Source organism: Semicossyphus pulcher, unplaced genomic scaffold (genome assembly GCF_022749685.1).
Source record: "Semicossyphus pulcher isolate SPU_LCO1_2020_fin unplaced genomic scaffold, fSemPul1.0.p SCAF_2, whole genome shotgun sequence".
Taxonomy (NCBI): domain Eukaryota; kingdom Metazoa; phylum Chordata; class Actinopteri; order Labriformes; family Labridae; genus Semicossyphus; species Semicossyphus pulcher.
The window spans coordinates 25,964,356-25,984,128 of NW_027211693.1; the positions used below are offsets into that span (position 1 = coordinate 25,964,356).

Here is a 19,773-nt window from a genome sequence, read left to right on the forward strand (position 1 = left end):
AATTATATCACATTTTCCTTTTGGACTTATAATTAATGAGTAATTAGCTTGCATGTAAAGGTTAAAGGACTTCTTCAGAGACACACATTTAAAAAACACACACTTCAGAACTGGGCTGTGCATAATCAGATGAACAAAGGAGGGAGGCATACAGGGGATAGAGAGATAGCAATGAATAGTGGGGGTTGGTTGGTGGTCTGCTGTGGGGGCTTAGTCTCCTGCAGCATCAAGGACAGAAGAGATAAATAACACAGCATTTGTAATGGAGTCGGCAGTTCTCCTGTGATAGGATCATCGCTTACTCACCTCTGTACTGTGTAAAGGAAAATGTTCCTGGCATTACAGTCGACTGTTAGCTAAACCCCTCACCCAAACACAGATTGCCCAATCACGGCTTAGCAACTGTGCATGACAGGTCTGTCAGGCTTTGGATTTAACTGTGTGTTGAAGTCGTGTACATAGGGCTGCAGTAAGAGTCATCTTCAGCATTCATTTAGTTTGGATGGTGGTGTTTTATTTTCAGTCTTTGAAGAACAAAGAAAAGAAGAGGAAAGGCGTCAGAAATTAAAAGTAGGCTGCAGTCTTTAGCATGCCTGCTAGCTAGCTTCCTGCAGAACCAACAAAGCAATACTTCCAAGTCATAGAAACATCATATAGACTAACTGCATTAGTTTTGGGGGTTAAAGGTAACATTACACAGACTCATTATGGGTTCATCCACTGTGTTTAAGCCACTGCTCGATCCTGTTGGGGTTTAGAACAATGCTAGAAACTCTGTCCGGCTAGCAATCCTAGCCAGACCTGTTACCAAAGAGCTAGCATACAATAATGAATTGTATGACCTCAAACAAAAGACTTTTAAATTGAAAAAAATAAAACCTACTGTACAAAAAAAGCAGTAATAAAAAGTATTAATAAAAGATCTTATATTTCTCCTGTTGATATTTATAATCGTAGGACTAATTAGCACTACACAAGCAATTCACAGCAACTATACAGCAATTCATCAAGCTTACGTATGCCTGGGACGTGAAGCTATAGCCTCCATATGCATGATATTTCACATGGAAATGGCAAATGGAGTGTACTTATATAGCGCTTTCCTAGTCTTCTGACCATTCAAAGAGCTTTTATACTACATGTCATATTAACCCATTCACGCACACATTCACACACTGATGGCAAAGGCCTAAGGCCCTGTGTTGACACAAAATCATTTTCTGGCAGAAAAGCGTGAGCAGGGCGTGAGGATGAAGCACTCTGTTCGGTGAGAGACAGGTTTTGTTTCTATGACAACGATATAAAAGCACAACACATACCAGCAACATTTAGTGTCCGACTGATCTGCTCCCACAAGTTGCTCCTCCATGTTTGGTGATAACCAGGGCGACGAGTTGCGCCCCATCTGATTGGTTGCCTGAAAAAAGCGGCGGTGACGACACCAGCGCCTTTCTGAAAAGTTCAGAGATTTTCAACTTGAAGCACTCGGAGCGAACGCACATAAAAGAGCGCTCTGCTGCACTTTTTCTCTAGGCAGCCGCATGCTGTCCGTCCTCATTGGGAACAATTGAAAGAAGAAGTTGGCGCTCAGAAACACCACACACACACACGCTGTGGACACGGGGCTTAAGTGCCAATCTCCAGTCAGATCTATACATTCATACCTGATGGCTAGACCTTCGGGAGCAATTTGGGGGTCAGTGTCTTGCCAAGGACACTTCGACATGTGACTGTAGCAGTCAGGGATCGAACCTTCCGATTGAAAGACGACCGTCTCTACCACTGAGCCACAGCCGCCCATGTAGCCCGGAGCTGCCTTTTTTCATTATTTAGGAAAAGTCAGATAGAAACAAAACCTGCAAGGAAAAGCTGTGATTTCAGTGGAAATGCAGGAAATGAAAAACCTGTCTATGTGTACCTCAGTTTAAAATAAAAAACCTAATATTTCAAAATATATAAAAGAAGATTAAGTGTTTAATCTGCTTGTGTTGTAGCCTTTGGACATTTTTACTGCGGATATTTTGGTATGTCATGCAAGGAAAGTAGAGGTAAAATGTGTGTCATTCAAAAGCAGAATTCTTAACAGGCATAGCAACAAAAATTAATGTGGGTGTTTATACACCTGAACCCTTTCATCAGTGCAGGTTATGGGGTCCTCGGGAATATCCACACATGTTTTATTTGTATTTTTTCCATGCTGATGTCATCATCAATCATCTGTGTGATTTACGATTCTTCTGTCAGTCTTCTAAACATTTTTTCTTTTTCAGCACATTGTTGTTTGTATGAAAGAAAAGCCCACAGACACATGCACTTTAATGATGTTCATACTACACACAAACAGACAGCCCCCATCTGTAAGCCGTGGCTCCTCTGTGTGAATGTTATTGATGGCCCCGTGTCTACAGTTAAGGTTATTGCATCAGTTCTCACCAGTTTACAGGAGCTGAGCCAGAGAATTTCTCCATTCAGACGGCCACCATCAATCATCTGCATCTGCTCCCTGCCTCCACGCTGCCCCGCATGTGCACCCAAACAAAAGCGACACACACACCTCTGTCTCTTCTGCCCTTTAAACCCAGCCATGTGTTCATCTCATTCATCTCGTACAGTACACAGATTCTACTACGATATATAACGTCACCGACAATATCCCGAGGGTGACTTCTTGTGTAAGCTGAATATTGATGTACACTCTGGGGAACACTCATCGCGGCAGAAGATCTACCTCAAGTGTTTTTTTTTTCTGACAGAGAGACAAAAAGTGACCCGCTCTCTCGGGCCTGAACTCTGAGTGACTCTTCAAATCTGCATGCATTATTAAAAGCCGACTCTCATCCAAAACATTTCCATTTGACGGTCCACTGTGGCAGAACTGTGTGTGTTTCCCCAGCGTGTCGAGTGTATTGGTGTCAGCGCTGGTGTGCGTCTCCCCTCCCTCCCCTCTAGTTTTTTCCTTGCCCGGGGCTTGGCTGCGGGGGCCGCCTTGTGCTGGGGTCACCATTAATAACAAATGCCACCTTCTGTCATGACCTACAGCGTCATTAGACACACACGCGTAACCCACAAACAAATGAGCGCACCCCCACGAAGTCTACGCGAGGGAAAAACGCTCAGAGAGAGGAGGAGGAGTGAAAAATGTGCGAGGTCATGCGTAGTGCCTGAGCGGACCGTTGAATGAGCCTCTTCTCTGCTGTGCCAAAGGCTATTAATTGGACGGAGCATGGCTTTGAATAAGTGCTGCCCACTCTGCCTTATTTTATGTGACTGCTGGGGATGCTGCGATGAAACATACATTTGTTTTACAATGCAGCTCTTGGAAGTGGCGAACTAGACATTCGCCACCATTACGACACCTTTAAAATGTTGGAAAAAGTGGCGTCAACATGCCCATTTCATGTATAAATAAACCCGCTCTGGCACTACACTACACCTCCACCACTGTAATGTTCAAACAGCCCTGACCCTCGCTGCTCAGCCGACCTGTGACGCCTGCAGGTAAAGAATGACAGCAGCACCAGCAGTAGAGAGATGGAGCGTAGGCGTGAAAGAGAGAGAGACGGGGGGGCCTTGTGCACAGTTCAGCACTTACAGACCTCATTATTTGATGGTATTGTTAGACCACGGTGGAGTGGAGCGGTGGAGTTCCAGGAGGCTGGATAAGTTGTTTAAATATTAGATCAAAGATCAAATTACAGCTCTCAGGGGAATAATGTTGAAAATGGACGTAAAGGGAGAAAGAGGAGGAGGAGGAGGGGGAGAGGGAATGTAGTGCAATGTTTCAAATTAATGAGTCACTGCAACTCTGAGTATAAAGTTCAGACTTTGAACAGTTGTTTTTTCATTATAAAGAATCAAAAGTCCAGTTTATTTATATCTACACCTCTTATTAAGCTTTTATTCTCATTTAATCAGCAATCTATCCCTCCATAATCTGGTGAAAAGAGACTGATCGGTCTCTTTTCTGCTGCGTCGCCGCCTGTCGTCACAAACGCACCGGATACCTGTTCTTCTTCCCCTCGGATTCGAAGAAGCTCTCTCACATCGCTGACCTTGCCAGTGTTGCTGCATCTTGCACGAAACAAAGAACAAATTGTTGTTCTTCTGTAATTATGCAACAGCGGCCGGAACTTCAATGTGCGTCATAGCATCGCGCCGGAAAGGGGGCGGAGATTAGCGCGCAACCCGGGTTTGTGTACCCATCGATGCCGATCGGAGCCGAGGCGATTATTACCCGGGTCTACTGCAGAGTCATTTGACCCGGGTCTGAATGCCGATTTTAACATTTCCCTTTAAGCAAAAAAGCCGGGTGTTAGCGGGTTTTTTGACCACACATGCACGTGAAGAACATGCAAACCTTTCTTTCTTTGGTCTTCTCTGTTTTAAGGGAGCTAATCATCTGTAACATGAATGCAATCAATTGTGGGCTTTTATTTTGTCGACAGTATGTTGTTGTTTTTAACGAAAAGGGGCATTTCAACTCATCATTGTGTCTAACTGACTCCACAACTATTATTTTCTTAAAGCTACTGAGTCGTATATTATAGTGTAGCAGTCAGTAATTGATGGCTGGTAATAAAAGTGTTGATATGTCGACTTTTAACACAGCTCCTGCAGCTGGTCTTTGTTCAGGTTCTGGCCTTTTATCACATTTACCGTCAAGTGTTGAGTGCCTTATTTCTTATCGACCTACTTTGTGTCTGTCCTGCACAAGGTCAAGCACTGAACACTTACCAGGCAGGCTGCTGAGAGACTGTCAAAACATCTCTGTCAGATGTGAACACACACACACAAACACACACATAAAGCAACCTTCTGTTTGTGTATCACAGGTGTTTTATTCTCCATCTCCCCTGTGTCCTTGTGTTTCAGATTGTCGAACAAGGCAAGAATGCAAAGAGCTACCACTACATCCTGGCTAACCTGGTAAGGGATCTGTGTAATATCACTGCATTTTCATCCATTTAGATTCTTTTGGATTTTTTTTGCCCGCATACTTTTCACACCTCGATTCAATTTGCATCGCTATTAAATTTGGCTTTTAACAGGATTCCAGACCTTCAGCTCTTTATTGCCGCTTTAATAGACTTGCATGTGCCGAATAATTTAGCCTAAAACTATCTGCTTTTATGTCTTTTATGTTCTCTCATCCCATTCCCCTCTCTAGCGACATCATATATTAGCTCGCTGTACTGTCAAACCTGCAGACATAACAGCAGCACAGCGTCAGACTAGCAGTAAAAAACTGGCATCCTGTGACTCTCTGTCAAATCTCTGCCGACTGACAGTGACAGAAGAAGGTCAAGCGGCCAATGTATGCATGCTTATGTGCATTAGCTCTTTTTGTCTGCTGCCATTTTCTCACTGATAGCGGTTTGTAGCACCTCAGCACTGCTCAGACCCGCTAAATGCGACCAAATGAAGAGAGAATTGACAGGAGCAGAAGCTGTGGTAATAACAGCATTAATATGCAGCTGCTGGCTTGAACAATTTCTCACTGCTGATTGGCTCAATCTCTCTTGTCTCGCCAGTTTGCCAGATTTAATTTGAAATGATAAGGCTCGGACGGTAACAACAGCTGATAGGCAAAGTGGTCATTTATTACGGGCCCATTAAAGGTTTGAACAAAAATTACTTTTTCTGTGTCCTTGTACACTTTTGGAAATTTACTCATTTGCTAAAATGTGTGTACATGTGCAGATGTGTGTGCGTGAAAAACAACAGATAGCGCGATACTGAAAAAGAGGAAGGAATTTCAGTCACTTCTTGTCAGAAATACCCCCTCGTCCTCCATGTCCAGTGTTAGCAAAGGCTGGTTTCTATAGTAACCTCTTCAGCTCACTGCACTGCATTAGCTCATACATGGAGCAGAAAAAAGACATAACTCTGTGTGTTCAGCTGAGAAATATGGACAACTGGTAACACACACACAGATACATTAGGGAGATGGAAAACACTGCTCCTTTTTTTGCCTGCATTTGTCAACTAAAGTTTAAAGATACATCTTGAACTTTTTCATGTAAATAAATGTCTGTATCTATCGCCAAATGATGCAACGCAATGGTGATTGAGCCTGTGGCCCACTGATGAAAGCCTTTGCATTTTATAGTATTATCATGGCGCCCAGTTAGTGACGCGTTCTCCATCACCCAGCAGAGGTTGGTCTGCCAGAGAGGGTAGGCGGAGCTAAGCAGCTGCTTTTCCAACCGTAGGCGTCTGGTTATCTGGGACGAATGCGCCTGCATTTGCCTTTTATCGCCATGAGGTGCCGCCAAACAGGACGAAACTGAGAACTTTGAGATATATCTTTAACCTAGCTTTCATTTTCTACACTCCCGATCCTGCGCAAAATTCATCAACAATCTGATTTCTAAGGTATTTAAAGGTGACACGTTTTAGCTATGTTATCGATCTTCTATTATTCTAATGTGTTTTTGAATCACGTTTCATAAATTGTATACATTCGGAGCCTCTCCTTCCTCCTGAAACGACCGAGCCGTTTTGCCAGTCAAAGGTCAGACCTCAGCCATGATTGGCTGACAGTATTTGAAGTGACCGTGTAGCCCCTCTGTGGCCACACTGCACTGTCACTCCAAAGTTGTAGAAATCATGGCCGCTCTGGGATCGGTTATTTGGCCTTATATGTACGAGCCAGAATCGCCAGGAGGTATCGGAATGGTAAGCTGAATGACGATGTCGATTTCAGCAAAGCAAGGTTCTACGTAGAAACTTGCAGCTGTTCTGAACGGCCCATTTCAGAGGCGACCTTTTTGAAAATGTGATCCTGGAAAAACACTTTTCACTGTGAACAATAAACACCCAAAAATGTGAAACCCGTGCAAAATATGAGACTTTCCATTTAAAAGATATGCCCCCTTTAAAAGCCAGCTACTTGAATTTAAGGTGCTTTGTCTTTACTGTATGGGAATGAGGATCAGAGACAGTAAACAAGTGAGAGTTTGAGATATGGCCAAGAGAGAGCGAAAGCTTCTAACGACATGAAAGGAACATCAGAGCAGAGAAGACAGATGGATACGAAGGTGTGTGTTGCGAGACAAATGCCTGGCGAGCGGGAGACACTCCAGAGAGGCACCTTTTCTCCTCATCAGTCAAAAGTTTGCTCTTAAATCTTTGACAAATCACAGACAAATCTTCTCTGCTGCTCTGTCTCTACTCCCACCCATTCCCACTTGTCTGCCTCTTCTTCTCCCTGTGCTGACAGGCAGCCTGCTGAGAGACTGAATCTGTCTCTCCCACTCGCTGCTGCTCTCCGTCTCTGAAAAACAGCCTTCTCCATATAATAGTCAGGGGGGAAAAAATACAAGTAGTAGATACCATTACAGTAAATCGCTTCTTTCTTCATTCTACTCTGCCTCAGGCATCCCTTGCATTGTTCACAGTGGCCCATGAGGTTTTGATCCTGCCTTTGTTAACAATAGCCTATGAGGGCTCAGTCTATCAGAGATTAGCTTCGGACGGCTCCCGCCATGAAATGAGTTTTTTAGTTTCTTTCTCACTTCTCTGGCCCCTCGGGAGCGACAGGGATGAGATCTGCACAATGGGAAAGCCTCTGTAAGTGAAAAAGAAGGATTTGTCATTTTCATTATGCTATTAACCCTTGCACTTTTGATGGTACAGTTTAAAACAGTGACTTAAAAGTAATGTGTTCTGCACAATTACCCTGTAATGCAGGGCGTCCACCAGATCCAACCTTTTTCAGCTTGTGCCCCCTGGAAACAAACAACTGCCTGCAACCTTGTCACAAGATGCATTTAATGACCAGTTCAACCAAAAGTTGTTTTTTTAACTTGAGTTAAATGTATCAATCAAGTCAAGTCACAAGAAATATTTCAAAGCTATATCTTTCTAAATAAACACAATTTGGCACAGCATGAATGTGTTTTTGTTTTTTTTCTCACTAACAAGGTTTTTTGTGATGGCAGCGCCCATGACCTCTATTTCAGAGCGCTTCTCAATGCCGCTTACTGTTGCTAGGTTACGAAAGTTGTCTGTCGGCACCTTGGTAGTGACGGTTTAGTCTGTTTTAAATTGCTTTGTATGCTTAAAGGGCCAGTTGGCTGATTTTCAACCTCAGTCCTATCATGCCAGGGAGCTTGCTGAACTACACTTCCTCAATCTAGGACGCCCGCCTCTGATGTCATGTCTCTTTCAAAAATCGTCAGGTTTGAAATGTAGACTGCAGACCTGAAGATTTTTTAGACAATCCAACGGTATGTTGTCATATGTCGGATTCTGTACAGCTCTGAGCCATTGGCTGCAACTAAACGGTAGTATTTCACTCCAGCGTCTCTCGCTGGGCCGTTCCTTTCAGAGGGAGGGGCGCAATGCATGCTGGGTGTTGTAGGAATGTAGAATGGGCGAAACCACAAACTGTTTGTACAACTTTCTCCACAGCTATGGCACCAATTTAAAATATTATTGCTTCTATCGATTACAGAGAACACCAGCTTTGACTGGCAGTGGGTTTTTCCGGGGGAGAGTTGCTCCTTTAATAATTGCTTTTATTCAAGTACTGAGCGCTGAAAACACTGAATTTTATTGGTTATGTATAGAAAATAGGCACTGCCGTTAGTAGACACAGGCTCTTGACCTCTAGTGGTTCACAACTTGTTAAAATCTGAGGCGTCACACGATGATGAGATGGATCAGAAAAAAAATTAAACCAATTTCTGTCACACAAAATTATCCTACTTCTTAACTTTTTAAACTTTTTTCTGACTTTTCATGTTTTTTGCTCAAACACCAGATACGCTGACCTCCTCAGGCCTCTGAAAATCCTTCAGATAAAAGAATCTCTGAAGAAATAATCACTCTACGGACTTTTGAACTTCTCACAGCTGAAGTCCACTCTGAGGCCTAACCTGTGATGAGGGGTTAGAAGTAGGTATTGATTTTATTTATGGGCTCAGAAGCCAAAAAAGGTTCTAAACCACTGAAGTCGTGACCCCTCCGGTTTGTCTTGTGACACCTTGTGGAGGTGGTGACCCTCAGGTTGGGATCCCCTGCAGTAGACAGCCGCAGGTCGGCCTGTCACAGATGAGTTTTGGAATCCGCATGCCAACAGGCTCCTTGTGCAGGAACAACCTCCCTTTGCTCCTGACGTCGTCTGAGGTTTCATTGATGCTTTCAAGAACACATTTGAGCAAGTGAAGAAGCAGGATTGATGCTTCGGCTCACATCAAGATACAAATCATTCACACTAAATACGAGACGTCTGCCGCTGAAAAAGCATCTAGAAAGGATGCTTAAAAGGAATTCCTCTCTTTCTTTTGGTACTGTTCCAGGGCTTTCAGTAAACCCGTCTGTACTGCTGTGCAGTCGATGTGTATCCATTTACTGTGCACATAAGAAATCAATTTTTTTTACTTATATATGTGTCTCTTTTTCTACCTGAGTGTCTCAGTTCAGCTTTCTTCCTGTCCGCTTCCTGTCTCAGGGTTTCCTGGACATTGACCTGACAGACCTGAGGAAAGGAGGGGCCAACATCACCGGCTTCCAGCTCGTCAACAACTCCGAGCCCAGCGTCAGCCGCGTCGTTCAGCAGTGGCTCGAGTTTGACAACAAAGACTCCAAAGTGCCCAAGAGTGGACTCAAAGTACGACTACTATTATCCTCTTCTTTTATTTCCCCTCGTCTATCATAAAGCATAAACAGTAAGGATACATTAAGCTTCCTCTGTCGTGTTTAGAGTAAAATAAATAAAACCATGATGGTTATTTTTGTAGGAGTTGTGGTTACAGGTTTAAAGCGAGCGGTTCTGGTTACAACAGCCAGGTTTTTATTTCCCCTGTTATTTTTAGTTTGTTTGTGACTGTCAGCAGAATATTGCAAAAAGTTATGAAGTTTCTTTTCAATCTGGTGGACAGATGAGCCCTGATCCTGCCTGAGATTGGTTATTTAAATCCAGGATTCTGCTTTTAAATGATTATTGATTTTTAGCCCTACAACTGTCAAACCAGCGGAGATACATTATAGATCTGAAAAAGGGACATAAAATTAACATGAAATGTAAGTAATAGAAATGATATCCTTGGGAGGAAAAGCAAAGCTGAAGGATTCTAAGAAGATATCGTTGTTGCATTCTGAAATTCATAGAAATGCTTTCACTGCTGCTCAAGCCAGGACCGTTATCGGTTTCCATTACCGAGTTTGCTTCTGCTTTAATCGTCTGCTCTCTCTCTGTAGTACACGGGCGCTCTAACCTATGACGGGGTGAAAGTCATGTCAACGGCCTTCCAGAATCTGAGGAGACAGAGGATAGACATATCTCGCAGGGGCAACGCCGGGGAATGTCTTGCCAACCCACCAGCTCCCTGGGGACAGGGCATAGACATCCAGAGAGCCTTACAGCAGGTCTGCGCACATACATGCCCACACATGCACGCACACAAACATGCAAGTTCCTGAGTGGCACATTGGCTAAGCGCTCCTGAGCTGGGGCTGGCTGAACAAATTAGGTCTCATTCTGTCGTGTAAAGTTCACATTAAGTCATAGGAGAGCTCTCCAGTATCAAATGTGACATCGTGGCTAGTAAACAAACCTGCGGGCAATAACACTCAGCCGTGATCATCATGGAATATGACATCAGCAATTGAGTTTAGAAATGTAATATTTGGCCTGGAAATGCAAATGTCGCACTGGCTGGCACACAGACACTCACGCACAGAGCACCCTGTATATCGAGGAACAAGGATTTTATTTCATTATATTTAATATACCCCAAAAAAAGGACCTGCAGAAACAATTTTCAATTAAAAACACTAAAAAAGTCAAACATGTTATTTATTTACTCTAAAATACAATTTCCATTAACTATGGAGGTGTAATAAATGTTTGCGAGGGCATATTGATAATTGCATGTAAGAGTGTGCGTGCGTGTGTGTGTGTGTGTGTGTGTGTGTGTGTGTGTGTGTGTGCAGCCCGAGGCTCTGTCTGCAGAGTGGCCTGCTCCGAGTCAATCCAGCCATCTGCCTGCGGATAGACAGGAGATTGAAGCCGCGCTCGCTCAATTAACTCCATCACACGGCCAGGACAAACACGCCGCACTGTACACACACACACACACCGTCTGTCATTCACTCCTGTAGGGACCCGGGTATAAACGAGTGCTATACAAACACAGCTATGCTTTGCATGCATCGCGTGTAAGCAGGACATGCAAATGAAGAAAACGGACAGTATGATTATCATCCTTCACGGCAGCCATTATTTACCCATCTGCCAGGAAGGTCAGACGCTGTGAGTTACTTATTCAGTGTCTGTGATTCTGTTACAGGTCCGTATAGATGGATTGACAGGCCACATTCAGTTCAATGAGAAAGGCCGCAGAACAAACTACACTGTGAGCGTAATGGAACTGGCCCCCTCTGGACCCAAGAAGGTAAGCCTGAGCCTGAGGCTCCAATTTAAGATATTTATTCTTGCTCAAGGACCCTTTTCAAAAAGTGTGCTTGATAGCTTATTTTGTAGTAACCTTGTGGCTCATTTGAGGCCCTGACACAGCGTTCAATGAAAGGTGTGAGCCAGTTTATCCAACTTCTACACTTGAAAATGCCATAAAGAGACTACTTAGGAGTAAAAAAGTTCTTCATTGAGACACATTTATCAAGAAAAGTACTCACGGCATACAGTGAAGTGAACAAGTAACCTTTAAGAGCTGCTCTCAAGTGATCACATGATTCATCACAGGTACGCTTTGAGCAGGAAAAGCCAAATGGAGACAAGCAGTTATCAAACAGCTGCCTCTGTACTCATTTATTAAGACATTTTACTCAGTGATGCTTCATTACAAAAGCATGTGTAATTTTTAATTTCCGAAAAAGATCACTCTCTTTTCTTGAAATCCCAAATATTTCCAGTAGCCATGTGAAAGTAGCAATAGTGTGATATTGTTTTTATACAACAGTTATACAAGCCATGGTAAAAAGAAGTATTACTACTAACAACAGACTACATTTTTCTCCAACAACTCAACTAGACTGTTGTTGCCAAGCAACCCAAACATTCTCCTGCACTCTGTAGCTGTGTCCCAATCAAGGGGCTACCATATTTGAAGGCCGATTGCGTCACAGAAGCGTGTCATCTTTAAAATAACTTACTCGACGTTAGTTATGCTTGCTTGTAAGCCCGCTAGCTTCGGCTAGCGGCATTTGGTGACACAAGGGTAGACCAGACCGTTTGGTGACACAAGGGTAGACCAGACCGCCTCATTTCAATTTGGCTTTAATGGTCTACGCAAGCTATGAATGGAGCATCCTCTTTGGACCGCCTCCTTGGAAGGCTGCAGCCCGTGGATTGGGACACAGCTTGTGTCTCCAGGTTACCACAGATCAGCAGTTTTTTATCACATACATTTATCTGTATGTTTTAATTTATCATCAACCAGTTAAATACGAGTCTGCTGTGTGATTCAGAGGTACCAGCTTGATCAATGTAGACAATGTAGAGGAGGAGTGATACAAGCTGTGTCCCAATCCAGGGGCTACATTCTTCGAAAGGCCGTATTTAAAGGCTGATTACAACCTCTTTTTCCCGGGCCACGAGAGATCCATCGGGTGCATCCTCCATGGCCCAACATATCACGAGATTCATTGTGCGCCAATTCAAATGAGATGGCAGACTCTTGCGCAGCCGAGGAATACACTTTTAGATGTAAAGTTTTTGGTTTCAATTCAATCGAATAGCGAGAGTTACACATGTTTAAAGAAGAACAAAAGGACCGTTGAAACAAATTATCTTTAAAATAAGAGGTTAAGTTATGTGACGTTAGTTATGATAGCTAGTTAGCCCACCAGCTCCCTGTTGCTAGGCGACAGGAGCGGCGTTTGGTGACGCAAGGGTAAGGGCGGGAACAGCTGGTGACGCAAAAAAGAAATCCTCCCTTGACCAGACCGTCTCATTTCAGTTCGACCTTAACGGTCTTAACTCCTCCTCCGGAGACCGTGTCCTTCGAAGGCTGCAGCCCCTGAATTGAGACACAGCTTCAGACTGAAACGTTCCAGTGAAGTTGTTCTCTATATCAGCACTCATGGAATGCCTCTTGTCCAATCAGATTACTGTGTCAGTATTGATGTAAGGCTGAAATATTAAGAAGGAATTATTTAAGCTGTTGGTGAACAGGGTGCATCAGAGAAAATGTGTTTGCAGTCCTCATTAATGAAACAAGACTTCTTTTTCATAATTACCGAGAATATTTTATAAAGTTGCTTCAAAACACGTCTCAGAGCATGTGTGCCCTCCTCTCTCTTTGTACTGTAAACACAATGAATCTACCCTTAAAAAAAGAGTGTATTTTTTAGTCACACAAAGTTTGATGAATAGCTTTTTCTTAAGTATGCAAGTAGGAGTATGAATGAGTCATTTCCATTGTTTACCTCTTTCAGCAGTGTGATAAATACAAGCTCTGGTTTGTAACATCTTCTCGTCTCAGGTCGGCTACTGGAACGAAGACGAGAAGTACGTGACCACGGCCAGCTTCATGAGAAGCAGCAACGAGACTTACGGCCTGCAGAACCGAACGTACATCGTCACCACTATCTTGGTAAGTAAAACAAGTGGTCGAGGGAGGCGGGGGAGGATGGGAGAGAGTGAGATAGAGAAAGGCGAGGTAACACTTTTCATTTTATTTCGTGATAGAGTTCCTAAAAGTTAAGGCCCCTGGAGGAATTCAGCAGATATCTGTGATTGTATCTGCCTTCCTTCCTTCCTTTCTTTCCAGCTGATAACTTCCCTCTGTCTGACCTGTGCCTGCACACAATCACAACCAGTCACTTTATTTGTTTTGTGTTGTATTACCTCTGTTTTGGTCTTTCTCTCATTGTGTTGTTACTTGTCTTTGTTAATTTATTTGTCTTTCTTCTCTGTGTTTGTGGAGGACTCCACTTTAAATATAAATAAAGCTTCCCTTACTTACTTACTCAGTCATTCCACATTATGCAAGTCGGTACACAGTGCCTAATAGCTCCAGACACCGGCGTCCTTCATTTCTCCGTCCCCTATGTTCTCCATTTGGCTCACATGGCACCATCCTGCTGTTCAAAACACCTCACCAGGTTGTGTTAAGTGCCCTGGCCTACATAACAGAGACGGAGCAGCAGCAGTCTGTGAAGGTTTTAAAATAGGGTACCAAAATTCAATCTGTCCAGCTATTGTGTCACCCGGGTTACCATGACATCTCCTGAGGGGGAAAAGAGCACCATAGCTGGAAATGCCTGGCTGATAAACAGGAGAGGCTGATAAGGATGGTCATACTGTATATCTGTGCAGGCACAGGATGTTCCCAGTGTCTGCATCTTGTTGAAATTTTAATATCAAAGAATACTCCACATGTGTGCAGATGCCTGGAGCCCAGCACTGGTTCTTTTTGTACTCCTGGTACAAGTGGGAATGTCTCTTATCTTCTGGGAATCGCTGCTCCCGTGTTATTCTGTTGGACTTTGAGCAAATGTGCAGGAGCTATCCAACATACCCAATAAATAAAATAAAAAGCTCATATTTGAAATCCCGCTTCGGATCGAGCAGGGCAATGTGAGGGCAGATGATCTCCACTGCTATGGGGAAAAGGAAATCAACCACATGTGTACTTTCCTCAAATAAATTCACAGCACACCAGATCACTGCTGGGTGGAGGAGAGAGACAATGTAGAGTAATAGATATGAAGAGCACAGATGCACTCCAATGTTTGCTATCTATTTATAGGGGTGACTTTCCAGTCAGGGACAGCGTAGCCTCAGCAGGAAACAGCTGAACTCAACAATATACGTATAGTGACATTACAAATGTGAATCATCAGGTAACGCTGCATTCATGTCATATCAAACAATCTGTAAGTGCAGGCACACGAGTTGGGAATTCACATCAGTCTCACATTTCTACATATGGTAAATTTCCTAAGCAAATGTTTTTACCTCGCCTGACATCACCAGACGAATCTGCAAATGGAAATTTACCTGTAACCTCTCAGTTACTTCAGGCTTTATCAATGAGTGCTGACCAAATGCCTCTGCATGCTACAACCAATCAGAGCAGGTAGTCTGCTTGGTTAGGTCGCTCGTTCCAACATCTATATAATACGCCTTCTAGTTCAACAATGTAGACATATACATTACATAACATAATTTAGTTGCCAACACTTAACATTTTGTTAATACTGGTGTGATAGTGGCTGAAGAACATCCTACATCAGTGGCAGCCATCTTGGCTCAATGTCGCTCCTCTACAAATTCAAGGAACTAAGCCTGTTCAGTAGTGGATTATCAGTTTGACTTGCTGGATATCTGACTGAGTGGAAAGGGGACCAGACACATCAGCAAGAGTAGGTAGAGTCAACAGGTTGGTCTGGTTCAGTGGCCAGTGGGCCAAAGTATTCCTTAGGAGTCAGCAAATTGGTGCTAAACTAGCTGCAATGGGATTTTTTTCATTAACAATCAACTCAGCTATTTTAAAAGGAGCTACATAGCTTGTACAGTTTATACCTGATATAAATGATTATAAGATAGCAAAGGGGTAGAAATATGTTTGGCAGTTAAACCAGCTAATTTAGGCAACTTTTACATTCTCTTGTGTGAGTACAGGGCTTGCGATGTAGGTTACTTGGTTTGAACAACACTCCAAAAACTTCAAAGTTAAATCCAAAAGGTAACTGGACTTGGTTGAAGTTCTAAAAGACATTTCACCCCTCATCTGAAAGGCTTCTTCAGTTCTGCCATTTGGATTTAGCTTTGAATTACCATGACCTGGATGGCTGAGAACCTTCACAGACAATACCCCCAGACCATTCCAACGTTTGTCCTCCCATTCTGCCAGCATGCATCTCCCTCTAGCAAAAACATTGTAATAGTAGATAAATAGTTGATCAAATCATTTGAAAAGCCAGAACAGAAACACCTGCAACGACTAAATCCAACATGTTTCAATTGTCTACAAAACAAGCAAAAAGCTGAGAGGTCTAAAACAGTCTGCTAAAATGAATAACTAAATGGTTATAATGGATAGTTTCTGCCACTGGAGGTACATTTGAAGACTAACCTGGACATTGACAGTTCAATTGTATGAAAATTGTGTTGTCTTTCTAATCAATAAACAACATAAAAACACTTTTGGAAAAGGACCGGTGGTGTAGAGGAAGTGTTGCTTCTCAGGACTGTGGAGGTACATTAGACAAAAAAAGACCTTTGTGTTGGTCACTAACGTTGAGAAGTCTATCGGCATCTAATTAAAAAACATGTTGAATTTCAACCCAAGGGTTGCTGTCTCCCAAGAGAGTGGACCTAAAATAACTCTGTCTGACATCATCTCCTATCAGTGTCCCCTTTCCTACCAAGATAAATTGGTTCTCTGTCTTGGAACCTAAGAGTAGAGATAAGGTGTGAACACTTATTGGGCTGTGTGGTAGCAGTGGAGTTTTAAGCCTTATAACTTTTGTGCTCCCTGATTGGTTGTTGGAGGGAGTGCGTTGATTTTACACTTTGTGCTTCTCTACAATCCCTGCTGTCCCAGCCTGTGCACACAGACCAGGCCGGGGTTAACAGGAGATCTGGAGGAGTGAAGCAGAACATGTGTAATGGAGCAGTCGAGCTTGTGTCTCCGCGACCGTGGCATTACACTAAAACTAGGCCACCACTGGAATTTGAGGATTTAGTTTTACCATGCTAGGATACGGTTAATGGCGTATTCAATGTGTGTAACCTGTGCAGTTTTTTTAATGCAATGCAAGAGCTAATTATGTTATTTTCAAAATGTCCTCGAGGTCTGTTTAAATTGGTCTCAGAAGAGTAAAATCAAACATTCTAATTTCCATGTATTTAGTTTAATTTTCTGTCGTTGTTTTTGTGGTTGCATTTGTACACATAATGTGTGTTTACAATGTGTTCTTTGGCATGTTTGTGTGTCTGTATGATATTTAACATGGCTGACTGACAGCGGATCTCAGTGGAACAGTTTCGAGGTCAATGAGACTGCATCCTGGAGGACCTTCTGTATGCCATGCCATGTCTCTATGTGCACGCCCGTGCCTGCGTTCAAGCACCCGTGTGTCTATGTGTGTAAAGGGCAAACATGCATACTCACATGTGTATGTGTGTGTGTGTGTGTGTATCTGGCCGAGTGCACATACCCTTTCGTAGCGCTGCACGCCAGACCCTTCTCACCATTGCCTCCCTGGGGTGCCATTTCTGTACCAGTGGGCCTCGGGTTTCCATGTGTAACAATGATCACATTCACCTCAACCGTAAAGGGCAGGAGAACCCAGATAACTGTAACACACAGAGGAACCCCCCTTTCTTTAGACCCTGATGAAATATGAGGGCGGGATTTGCTCAGCTCAGCACAGCCTTAGCTTAAAGCAGGCACACATAACAACTTGTGGGAATTGAGGCTCCCCATTTGCTGCTGGACAATACACACTGAGTTGACTGGAATTCTTTATGAAATACATTTTTGTAAAGCAAAGCGAGGCCCCATGTGTCATGTCGGCTGCAATTTCTCAGGACAACCAATCAGTGTGAGAGGTACAAATGAGGGAACAGCCCGGCTCTGGAGCAGAGGTCAGGGAAGTCTGCTAGCCGCAATGGCTCAAACACACACATAGACACACACATAACCACAGTTACTTCCTCATCTTGGATCTGATGTCCTCTCAGCTTTAATAATGTTAATAACACTCTGTTCAATGTGGCAATGCTGTCTGAATGATCACACTTAGGCACCTTTTGTGTTTAAATTACACACCATACCTACAGAACAGAGCCAAAATAATACCCCGTAATATCATATAATTATCTTTTCTCACCAACCTTTCGCGGCATCAATTGCATTTCAGGCCCAGAAAGATTTTTTTATTCTCCCAAAGCTGTGAACAAGAGGTAAAAATATATGTGATGAATTCCACCGAGGCATAAAATGCAGCCATAACATCCCTTCCCAAGATCTGAACTAGTGATATAAAACTTAACTACATGCTAAAGCTTTATTATGAGCCATAATGCTGTCTTTGACTTAATTAGCTGAACAAACTGTGCTGCTGTAAATGTTACACTATGCTAAGTCACATCAGCAGTGTCAAGAAATGAAGCCGATCAGTGTACATTTTGTTCTCATCATGATCGTTGCCCTCAATCTAACAGGAATCTCCATATGTGATGCTGAAGAAGAACCACGAGCAGCTCACAGGAAACGATAAGTACGAGGGATACATTGTGGAGCTGGCTGCGGAGATAGCCAAACACGTGGGCTACCAGTACAAACTGAAGGTAGTTTCAGACGGAAAATATGGAGCCAAGGATCCTGAAACCAAGATGTGGAACGGCATGGTGGGAGAGCTGGTGTACGGGGTGAGCAGATAGAGTTTTCTTCTGGATGATTTCAAATGAAAGCTGGTATTGTACTCCTGTTTACATGCCTGCCTTCCTCTGTGTCCCTCCCCTTTAGAAAGCAGACGTAGCTGTGGCTCCTCTGACCATCACCCTGGTCCGTGAAGAAGTGATCGACTTCTCCAAGCCCTTCATGTCCCTGGGTATCTCCATCATGATCAAGAAACCCACCAAATCCAAACCCGGCGTGTTTTCATTCCTGGACCCGCTGGCTTACGAGATCTGGATGTGCATCGTGTTTGCCTACATCGGCGTCAGTGTTGTCCTGTTCCTCGTCAGTCGGTTCAGCCCGTATGAGTGGCACGCCGAGGACTACGAGGAGGGAGCTGAGCCGCAGACGCCCACCCAAGCTTCAGCCTCTAATGGGGTGCAGCAGGGCCAGACGCCCACGCAGCAGAACACCAACCAGCAGAGTCAGGAGCAGACCAACGAGTTCGGCATCTTCAACTCCCTTTGGTTTTCGCTGGGGGCCTTCATGCAGCAGGGCTGCGACATCTCACCACGGTAAGAAACTGAGGCAACACATGTTGTAATATTGCATCCACAGTGATTTGAGCGTCTGCTTGTTGTTTGTTGACGCCACCTACATATGATGTATTTCTGTCTGCCACACCAACGCTTAGACAAGCTGTGTTGTGTTCTTTCTCAACTCAGTTGGGCTTTGTTCATTGAGACTTTGTCACTTGTCATCCAGAGTAAGGATGAAAGTTTGATGAAGAGCAGCAGAGGGAGTTTAAGATGTGGTCATGTTGCAGAGTGTTGCATTTTCATTCACCTGTCTCAGTGGTGGTTTATGCATAAACACTATAAACTTTGATGACTTTAAAAACTCTCTGTTGGCAGCTCCTTCCAATGTTTTCAAAATGTCAAATCCAAATCTATCTATGAGCCCGTCTTTCTGTGTGTGGAGGCATCGATCCATGCCTAAAGGTAAATATCAGACCCTTTATGAAGGATCCTTGTGTGAGTATTGAGTGGTATGTGTCGGCTCCCCTCGAGTGCTCTCCTGAGCCATGGTATGAAACCATTCTCAAAAGGTCACCAATTAAAAATCTCATTAAGTGTCTGAAATTAGAGGCTCTGAGGTCGACTTTTTGAGCTTTCCAGAGGGACCAGAGGGAGGAGATGAGGAGATAATGTCAGTAATATCGGTATAAGCTCTGAACCAGCAGAGACAGGTTAGGTCAAAGAGAGACGTGGAGCTTCTTGTCTCTTTAAACTTTAAGCTACATACATAATGTATACGTACAGTATGGTGGTGCACACATGCATAATGCATCTATACTTGAGGAACGGTGCTGTTTGAATGAAGAGGATGATGCTGTTGCTTCAAAGAATAACTGCATGCAGGTTTGGATGAGAGACAGAGAAGTTGCTAATGT

General features: G+C 43.5%; 1 protein-coding gene across 3 annotated transcripts in view; it reads left to right on the forward strand.

Moving 5' to 3' along the window:
• gria1a (glutamate receptor, ionotropic, AMPA 1a) overlaps positions 1-19,773 on the forward strand; it is an 86,598-nt gene that overhangs the window by 26,795 nt on the left and 40,030 nt on the right. For all 3 annotated transcript variants that reach the window (XM_069670304.1, XM_069670306.1, XM_069670305.1), the window contains exons 5-11: positions 4,873-4,926; positions 9,458-9,616; positions 10,207-10,374; positions 11,298-11,402; positions 13,452-13,562; positions 18,146-18,352; positions 18,450-18,895. In XM_069670304.1, the coding sequence (XP_069526405.1) occupies positions 4,873-4,926; positions 9,458-9,616; positions 10,207-10,374; positions 11,298-11,402; positions 13,452-13,562; positions 18,146-18,352; positions 18,450-18,895 (1,250 nt within the window). The remainder of the gene's footprint in view (positions 1-4,872; positions 4,927-9,457; positions 9,617-10,206; positions 10,375-11,297; positions 11,403-13,451; positions 13,563-18,145; positions 18,353-18,449; positions 18,896-19,773) is intronic.